Here is a 10253-nt window from a genome sequence, read left to right on the forward strand (position 1 = left end):
GCCTCCCGGGTTCACGCCATTCTCCTGCCTCAGCCTCTCCGAGTAGCTGGGACTACAGGCGCCCGCCACCACGCCCGGCTAATTTTTGTTTTGTATTTTTAGTAGAGACGGGGTTTCACCGTGGTCTCGATCTCCTGACCTCGTGATCCGCCCGCCTCGGCCTCCCAAAGTGCTGGGATTACAAGCGTGAGCCACCGCGCCCGGCGAGAGATGGGATTTCCACAGAAGCTGAAGGTGGTGAGCTCTTTTTCCCCCCTACTTGGTTACGTTTCCTTTCCCACTTTCAGAGATGGTGTCTGAAACAGTGGTTTCTGTGCTCTCTTTAGGATATACCTAAGACCTAGGTTTTAGTTTCCATGTGTCCAGAAGGAAGCATTTGATATATCCGCCTAAATAGGCAGGTATTCAACAGCAGCACTGATCTACCTCCAGGCCATAAAATGACTTGCTGCCACATTCAGGGCAGTAGTCAGTACAGAACAAGACCCTCCTGGGGTGCCTTAAGTCCCTCACTCTCCCCATCAGGTCCGCCCTAAGTTGGGCAAATCTGCTCCAGCAGAGAGTACCATCAGCATCATAACTCTCCCGCGGGGCAGGATACAGCTGCAGGCGTAAGTTGTTGAGTCTGATTGTGTGGCACAGCAGGTTGTCCAGGGTGGCCATGGAGATGGGATTTCCACAGAAGCTGAAGGTGGTGAGCTCATAGCAGCGGCTCAGGGCAGGCAGGATGGCGTTGACTTGGGAGTCTGCGATGCCACAGTCATCTAAGTCCAGGTCCTCAAGGGTGGCTGCAACTCTTTCTAGGAGAACTTGGAGAGGCACAAGACTGAAATTGGCCAGTCTGATGCCACTCAGTTCCAGGGTCTTTAGTTGACTGACGCTCGGGCACTGGGATAGATGCCTCAAGTCTGATTCCAAAAGCACACAGTTAGTAATTGTGAGGATCTTTAACGAGGTCTTCAGACAGCTGGGGAGAGAGAGCAAGAAGTTAGTTGTGGGGAATTGTAGGGGTCAGTTGAGGGGGTGGGGGATGTCAAGGTGAAGGACGAAGACTATTTTGCCCAAGCCCAGGGTCATTCTGATTGTCTGATGTCAACACTTAAGATGCTGTGTGATGAAGAGCTTTGCCACTGAGGTCAATTCCATTTTAGGCCTGGTGCAGTAGCTCACACCTGCAATCCCAGAACTTTGGGAGGCTTAGACTGGCAGATTACTTGAAGTCAGGAGTTTGAGACCAGCCTGGCAATCATGCCAAAACCCCGTCTCTACTAAAAATGCAAAGATTAGCCAGGTGTGGGGGCACGTACCTGCAATTCCAGCTACTTCGGAGGCTGAGGCAGGAGAATCGCTTGAACCCAGGAGGTAGAGGTTGCAGTGAGCAGAGATCATGCCACTGCACTCCAGCCTGGGTCACAGAGCGAGACTCTGTATCAAAAAAATATATATATATCCATTTGAGCCTGTCTTTTCACCATCATCTATAGGAATGGATCTAGTTCACAGAGTCCCTAAAGCTCCCTTTCCTCATCTGTCAGGCAGAAAACCACATCTCTGGGCCACAGAAGCCCAGTGGAGATGCAGGCACAAGGGACAAATCCAAGCAGGATCCTGCAACATCAGCTGGGGTGGGCGAGCTGCAGGAGTCTCTGACACGCCTGTATCATCAGCAAAGCATCTGTCACTTTCACCATTCTTTGTGCCTGCTCCCCGACCCTCTGCTTCAGAATCACGCATTTCCTATGTAATTAATTTTCCTGGAGCCCAAAACAACCTATTACGACAGGGAATTAGAGATGGGATCATTTGTGTTCACCAAGCTGTGGGGCACAAAGCTTGTATTCTGAAATGTGCAGGTTTGCTGAGCAATCTGCTATTCAGTGCCCACTTAACTTCCCTACTTCCTATCATCTTCTGAAAAGTTAGCTTGTTGGCTGGGCACGGTGGCTCATGCCTATAATCCCAGCACTTTGGGAGGCCAAGGCAGGTGGATCACCTGAGATCAGGAGTTGGAGAATAGCCTGGCCGACATGGTGAAACCCTGTCTCTACTTAAAACATAAAAATTGACGGGGCGCGGCGGCTCACGCCTGTAATCCCAGCACTTTGGGAGACCGAGGCGGGGGGATCACGAGGTCAGGCGATCGAGACCATCCTGGCTAACACGGTGAAACCCCGTCTCTACTAAAAACACCAAAAAAATTAGCCGGGCTTGGTGGCGGGCGCCTGTAGTCCCAGCTACTAGGGAGGCTGAGGCAGGAGAATGGCGTGAACCCGGGAGGCAGAGCTTGAAGTGAGCCGAGATCGTGCCACTGCACTCCAGCCTGGGAGACAGAGCGAGACTCCGTCTCAAATAAATAAATAAATAAACAATACAATACAATACAATACAATACAATACAATACAATACAATACAATAAAAGTTAGCCAGGTGTGGTGGCCCACGCTTGTAATCCCAGGTACTCGGGAGGCTGATGCAGGAGAATCACTTGAACCCGGGAGGCGGAGGTTGCAGTGAGCTGAGATGGTGCAACTGCACTCTAGCCTGGACAATAAAAGTGAAACTCCTTACCCCCCCCCAAAATTATCTTGTTTCTTTTAATTATGTATTCATTTCCAAAAGGGGTCTTGCTATGTTACCCAGACTGGTCTTAAACTCCTAGGCTCAAGTTATCCTCTTGCCTCAGACTCCCAAAGGGCTAGGATTACAGGCATGAGCCACCATCCCTGGCCTAGTTTTCATCATCTTAACTTAGACATACATCCTCAGGAAGAATTCACAAAGGCACCCTCACTAGATCTGAACCCCCCAGTAGCTAGCTTCCTAGCATGGCAGCCTCTTTATAGCATCTACCCCAGCTGATCCATCTGCCTCTATTGGGATAATTGCGTGATACCCATTTCAGGACAGGGCTGCCAAAAGGACAATGTGTGGACATTCTAGTGTTCTCTTCACTGTTACATCCTCGTAGGCTGGCTCACAGTAGATGCCCACTAGCGTTTACTGTAACAGGCTCTGCTGTGGTCTGCAGAGAAAGCTCACCACCCTCCCTCACCTCAGCAGCTGGTCCAGGTGGCCTTCGAGGAAAGAAACAGAGTTCATATAAAGGTTTCGTAGGTAGTGCAGCTTGAGGAACTCAGTGGTGAACTGGGTAACAAACTCCTTCTGTTTTGAGGAAGTGTAGCGAGAGACATCCATGTGGGAGAGATGGAGCTTCTGAAGATTCTTCATCTCGCCCAAGTATGGGATAAACTGTGTCAGGATGGGCAGTATCCAATTGCAATTCACTTCCACCTCCTGGATACAGTCTAGGTTCACCATTTTCAGGATGTTTCTGACATTGTGGAAGGGCGTTCCCAAAATTCTCAGCTTCTTACAGCACAGGTGTAGTAAATGTTTCCTCTGCTTGACCCACAGAAGGAGGCAGGTGAGGTATGCATCCAGAGTCCTGTTTTTGAGCCAAAGGTCTATGAACACAGTCAAGGGCTGCTCTCCTATCATCCTTGGACAGTCCGGCACTGGTTTTCTGTTCCTCATGGCAACTGGGAAGCACCCATGGGCCATGGCTTCAGACCAAACCATCCAGAAGTTGTCAGAGACATCCTGTAAATCCAGCACTTGAAGTTTCCACCTCCTGTGGGAAAATAGAGGTGAGACTGAGAATTTAAGGACTCATTTCTGAACTTAAACTCCACATCCTGGATAGCAGCTCCTCCCCTCCCTGCTTCTTGTCCCTCTCTCTGACTTTTCTCCACCCTATTTTCCCCTTGCATCCTGCCCACTTCCACTTTTTTTTTTTTTTTTTTTGAGATCAAGTCTCCCTCTGTCGCCCAGGCTGGAGTGCAGTGGTGTGATCTTGGCTCACTGCAACCTCCACTTCCCGGGTTCAAACGATTCTCCTGCCTCAACCTCGCAAGCAGCTGGGATTACAGGAGCCCACCACCATGCCCAGCTCATTTTTGTATTTTTAGTAGAGTTGGAGTTTACCAAGTGGACAGGCTGGTCTCAATCTCTTGACCTCAGCCTCCCAATGTGCTGGGATTACATTGTGAGCCACTGTGCCCGGCCCAGTTCTCACTTTTCATGGTGGCTTTCAGTGCCATTAGAGGAGAGCTTCCTGTTACCTCCATGGACCTTGCGTGGTGAGCAGTGCTTTCCCTGAGGAGCTGGGGAATGGCCAAGGCCTCTCAGCTTCCTCACCACCACCATCCCCCCTTGGGCCTCCTCACTTCTCATGAGCCAGCTGTTCCTTCTGTTGGACACCTGGGCCCTCCCCACCAGCCCACCTGGGCCACCTCACCTGGGACGAACCCCGTGGGTAAGCAGTGCATCAAGCCCATCGAGCACAGCGTGGAAGGTGTCCAGACAAGGCATCTTCATCAGAGGCCTCAGAGGGAGGCGGCGGAAAGGCCAGGCCTGCACCATCAGCTTCAGGGCCTCATAGTGTCTCCTGTTGAAGGCCTCCAGGAAAAGTGGGGGGAAAAGTTCCGTGGGCAGCTCCTCCAGGGTGGAGATGGCCAAGGCCTGGTCCCTCAGCAGGCTCTGCCCCGCCAGCTCCAGGAGTCTGGGTGGAGTCCGGATGCTCATCTTCATGAATCTGCAAGGAAAACATCCAGAGGACAAACCCAGAGAAAAGGCATCACTCTCAGGCCAAGCCCATCAATCTCATCTTCACCCAGGGCCAGTCACGGCTCTGGCAATGGTGAAACAGTCCTCAGTTTACTCCAATTCTACGCTGTACTCAGTGGCCATTAAGCCAGCATTCTGCCTCTGTTGCATCAGTATGAGCATCTTCCAAGCAGTGAGGAGGCAGGGCCACCACTAGCCCTTCCTTTCTATCCAGTGCTCATCCAGTGACTAGTGAGTATGGAGGAACCTGAAAGCTAACCCCTCCCACCGTTGGGGGAAATTACTAATTACTCAAGGTTCTAAAACAATGGGGATGGGAATGTCACACGCCTACATGCCTACATTCTCAGTTCCTACAAATAAGCTGGTTGGGAACATTCATGGGGCATCCCTAGAATAGGTTCTATGTGTTTTCTTTTCATTATTTAAGCTTTCTTTATCCTTCTTCTTTCCTTCTTTCCCTTCCTCCCTCCCTTGTTTCTTTCTTTCTCCCTCTCTCTCCCTTCTTTCTTTCTTGTCTTCTTTCCCTCCCTCCCTTATTCTCTCTCTCTCTCTCTCTTTCTGACAGGGTCTTGCTCTGTCACCCAGCCTGGAGTGCAGTGGTGGGATCTCGGCTCAGTGCAGCCTTGCCCTCCCAGGCTCAAAGGATTCTTCCTCCTCAGCCTCCCAAGTAGCTGGGACCACAGTTATGCATCACCACACCCAACTAATCTTTTATTTTTGGACTTTTCGTAAAGACAGTGTATTTCGCTATGTTGTCCAAGCTGGTCTTGAATGCCCAGTCTCAAGCAATCCACCCACCTTGGCCTCCCAAAGTACTGGGATTACAGGTGTGAGCCTCTGCCCTAGCTTCATTATTGAAAATTTCAGTGAGAAGCTTTGAAACCTATGTGACACTGTTACGCATCATTTGCAAGATAGATGCTTCCAATGCACACCTCTTACACATATTAAAAATGAACCACTTTGGCTGGGTGCAGTGACTCACACCTGTAATCCCAGCATTTAGGGAGGCTGAAGCAGGTGGATCATCTGAGATCAGGAGTTCAAGACAAGCCTGACCAACATGGTAAAACCCGACATCTACTAAGACAGCAAAAATTAGCCAGGTGCAGTGGTCTGTGCCTGTAGTCCAAGCTACTAGGGAGGCTGAGGCAGGAGGATCACTTGAACCCAGGAGGTAGAAGTTGCAGTGAGCTGAGATTATACCACCGCACTCCAGCCTGGGAAATAGGCTAGATTGAAAAGAGAGACAGAGAGAGAACTACATTTCCTTAGACTTCTTAATCTCTACCCATTTAAACCTGATTGGATTTTTGGCTTTCTTCCAGATTAACTAATCGAATTAGATATTCACCCATCAAAATGAAAGATTTAGGGAAAGGGTGAAAGTCCGGGACTCATTCACTGATTCCCTCCACAAACATGGAGTTTGACTAATACGTGTCCTTCATAGTCCTGAGTGAGATAGGGAAGGGCTGAATATCTTCCTGATATTAGACAGAAAGGAAAAAAACATGCAAGTATCTTTGTTGAGGGATCCTTTGCCACATCAAATTTATCCAAATATTTCAGAGTTAAAAGAGTTTTACAAAGACAGAGATGACAGTCCCTAAGAAAACACAATAGAAATCTTCATGTATCCAATGATCACCTGGGTGGCATAATTTGTTTTGGTGTTGAGGGAGCTGAGTCTCACTTCGTCGCCCAGGCTGGAGTGCAGTGGCGCCATCTTGGCTCACTGTTACCTCTGCCTCGGAGATTCAAGCAATTCTCATGCTTCAGCCTTCCATGTAGCTGGGATTACAGGCATGCACCCCCACACCCATGTCTCCATTTGGGTGGAAGAGGATGTGATTGGTTTAAAATTAAGGTCAAAGATCCTTTTTGGTTAAGATTTTGTTTTTGTTTTTTGGACAGGGTCTCTCTCTTTTGCCCAGGCTGGAGTACAGCAGTGGTGCGAGCATGGCTCACTGCAGCCTCAATCTTCTGGGCTCCAGTGATTCTCCCACACCAGCCACCCAAATAGCTGGGTCTACAGATCTATGCCACCATGCTCGGCTAATTAAAAAAAAAAAAAAGTGTAGAGGCGGAGTACCAGTGGCTCATGGCTGTAATCCCAGCACTTTGGGGGCCAAGGCAGGTGGATCGCTTGAGGTCAGGTGTTCGAGACCAATCTGGACAGCATGGTGAAACTCCCCCTCTACTAAAAATACAAAAATTAGCCAGGCATGGTTTCAGATGGCTGTGATACCATCTTCTCAGGACGGAGACTGAGGCATGAGAATTGCTTGAACCCGGGAGGTAAAGGTTGCAGTGAGTTGAGATCGTGCCACTGCACTCCAGTCTGGGCAACACAGCGAGACTCCATCCCTGCCCTCAAAAAAAAAAAACGAAAACGTTGTGTAGAGGAGGGTTTTTGTCATGTCGCCCAGGTTGGTCTCAAACCCCTGGGCTGAAATGATCCTCCCACTTTGTCCTCCCAAAGTGTTGGGGTTAAAGGCATGACTCACTGCTCCCTTCAAGAATTTTGAAATGACATCAACCAAAGCACAATCAACTTTTTTGAAATACAGACAGAACTGCATTTAAAGGAAAAAATTCAAAGCTTCAAATTGTTCATATGAAAAAAGAAAAAGGACAGGATATAGCTCTGTGCCATCGTAGGCTGCACTGTCAACATCCCAGACCAGCTGACTATAGGTCAGATGGGAATGTTTTTCCAGAAATTAGTGACTTACCAGATCTGGATGTAGTTTAGAAGGTGCTCAGACCTCAGGAAGAAACAAGCAGGAACTCCAGGCTTGAAGACTTTGGGTCTCTCCTGTGGGTCTTTAGAAGCTTTTATTGACCTTTCTAATCACAACTCCCACCCACGCCCCTCCACGTATCCGCTGCTAGCTTCCAATCAAAAAGTGATATCTGGTTGCATTTCTGAAGCTCCACCCAGTTAATCCTGATTGGGTTTTTGGCTCTTCCCAGATTAATGGATTGACTCAGATATCCATTCATATCACGTATCTCTATTCAGTTCATGAAGCAAAAAACTCGACAATGTTAGGCATAGGGTAGAAGTCAAGAATACGTTCATTCAAGGCCGGGTGAGGTGGCTCACATCTGTAATCCCAGCACTTTGGAAGGACAAGGTGGGTAGATCACCTGATGTCAGGAGTTCAAGACCAGCCAGGTCCAAAAGGTGAAACCCCATCTCTACAAAAATACAAAAAATAGCCGGGCATGATGGCAGGTGCCTGAAACCCAGCTACTCAGGAGGTGGCTGAGGCAGGAGAATTGCTTGAACCCAGGAGGCAATGGTTGCAGTGAGCCAAAATTGTGCCACTGCATTCCAGTCTGGGTGACAGAGGGAGATTCTGTTAAAAAATAAAAAAATTCATTCATTCATGAACTCCACAGACACTGATGGAATTTTACTAATATGTGAACTTCATAGTCTTGAGTGTGAGGCAGGGAAGGATTTGATCTGTTCCCAACATTAGACAGAAAAATAAAATCTGAAAGTATCGTTGTTAGGAGATCTTCGGCCACATCAAAAGATAAAAATGCTTTATACTTAAAAAAGCTTTATGAAAACAGAGGAGTCGTCCCTACAAAATCAGAATAAAATCTCAATGTATCGAATGGTCTTGGGGATTTTATATAACCTAAGGAAGCAGATTATATGCTCGTTCTGGTGGAGGAGAGGTGCCACCGAGGGCGTGAGTGGTCTCAGGGCTTAGGTTAAGGTTTCTCTGGAAGAAATTGAAACCACATCTATAAACTTTATAAATTTAATCAGTGAAGAAGGGAGGGGGAGAAACAAAAATAAACCAAGCTTGCAATGCATTCAGCATTCATCATGGGTCAGCTAACTAATTTACCTGGAGCTCAAACAACGTTTTACAACAGGGAATTAGAGATGGGATCATTCACGTTCACCAAACTGTGGGGCACAGAGCTGATTTTCTGAAATGTGCAGGTTTGCTGAGCATTCCCCTCTTCAGTGCCCACTTCACTTCCCTACTTCCCATCATCTTCTTAAAAATTATCTTGTTGGCTGGGCGCGGTGGCTCATGCCTGTGATCCCAGCACTTTGGGAGGCCGAGATGGGTGGATCACGAGGTCAGAAGTTCTAGACCAAACTGACCAACATAGTGAAACCCTGTTTCTACTAAAAATACAAACACTAGCTGGGTGTGGTGGTGGGTGCCTGTATTCCCAGCTACTTGGGAGCCTGAGGCAGAAGAATCACTTGAACCTAGGGAGCAGAGGTTGTGGTGAGCCAAGATCATGCCACTGCACTCCGGCCTGGGCAACAGAGGGAGACTTCATCTCAAAAACAAGACAAACAAACAAACAAACAAAAAAAGACCGGGTTTCGCCATATTGGCCAGGCTGGTCTCCAACTCCTGACCTCAGGTGATGTGCCTGCCTCTGCTTCCAAATTGCTGAGATTATAGGCATGAGCCACCACGCCCTGCCCGTTTGATGAGTTTTAACACGTTTTCACTCATGAGAGACACAACACATTTTCATGACTCCTAGATGGTTTCCTGTGTCCTTTGTGGTTTATCACCCTATCTCTAGTTTGTGGAAACAACTGGTCTTTTTTTTTCTTTTTTGAGACGGAGTGTTGCTCTGCCACCCAAGCTTGAGTGCAGTGGCGTGATCTTGGCTCACAGCAACCTCTAGCTCCCAGGATCAAGCGATTCTCCTGCCTTAGCCTCCCGGGTAGCTGGGACTACAAGCGCCCCCCACCATGCCAGTCTAGTTTTGTATTTTTAGTAGAGACGAGGTTTCACCATGTTGGCCAGGCTGGTCTCAAACTGCTGACCTTGTGATCCACCCACTTTGGCCTTCCAAAGTGCTGGGACTACAGGTGTGAGTCACTGCGTGCGGCCTTTATTTTATTTATTTATTTATTTATTTATTTTTTATTTATGAGATGTAGTCTAGCTCTGTCTCTTCGGCTGGAGTGCATGATCTCAGCTCACTGTAAACTCTGCTTCCTGAGTTCAAGTGATTATCTTGTGTTCAGATGATTCTCCTGCCTCAGCCTCCCAAGTAGCTGCGGTTACAGGGGTGTAACACCACACCCGGCTAATTTTGTATTTTTGGTAGAGATGGGGTTTTACTGTCTTGTCCCGCTGGTCTCGAACTCCTGACCTCAAGTCATCTTCCTGCCTTGGCCTCCAAAAGTGCTGGGATTATAGGCATGAGCCACCGTGCCCAGCCCACTTGGTCTTTTTAGACTATTTTCTGGAATGGCATATAAATGGAAGCATACAGGATGCTGTCTTTGTGTCTGGTTTCTTTTGTTCTGATCGGTAATTTTGAGAATTATCTACATTGTTGTGTGCATAGGTAGTTTCTTCCTTTTTGTTACTGTGCAGCGTTCTACTGTATGGACAGACCACACTCTAGTCCATCCACAATCATTGTCCTGTACATGAGCAATTTGTCCGGATTAAACCTTCCTCTTTTTGGTCATTACAAACTTCAATTATCTCTGGTACTGTCCAACCATTTTGGTAGAAAGGCAAAGGTCAGACATATAAAGCTTTTGTTTCTGTAACAGCCACAAACTACAAAAGAAAAAACTGTCCACCAAGAGACATTCCAACAGGAC

General features: G+C 47.9%; 1 protein-coding gene across 1 annotated transcript; it reads right to left on the minus strand.

Annotated features, from left to right (window-relative positions):
- Nucleotides 1-405: 405 nt before the first annotated feature.
- Nucleotides 406-7415, minus strand: LOC115833020 (PRAME family member 25-like). The gene is made up of 4 exons (XM_030805579.1): nt 7372-7415; nt 4299-4610; nt 3054-3632; nt 406-967 (listed from the first exon to the last, which is right to left on the minus strand). The coding sequence occupies exons 2-4, from the start codon at nt 4589-4591 to the stop codon at nt 406-408; spliced, it is 1434 nt and encodes a 477-aa protein (XP_030661439.1). The 5' UTR covers nt 4592-4610; nt 7372-7415.
- Nucleotides 7416-10253: the final 2838 nt, after the last annotated feature.

This window comes from Nomascus leucogenys, chromosome 24, assembly GCF_006542625.1.
Source record: "Nomascus leucogenys isolate Asia chromosome 24, Asia_NLE_v1, whole genome shotgun sequence".
In the NCBI taxonomy this organism is placed as follows: Eukaryota; Metazoa; Chordata; class Mammalia; order Primates; family Hylobatidae; genus Nomascus; species Nomascus leucogenys.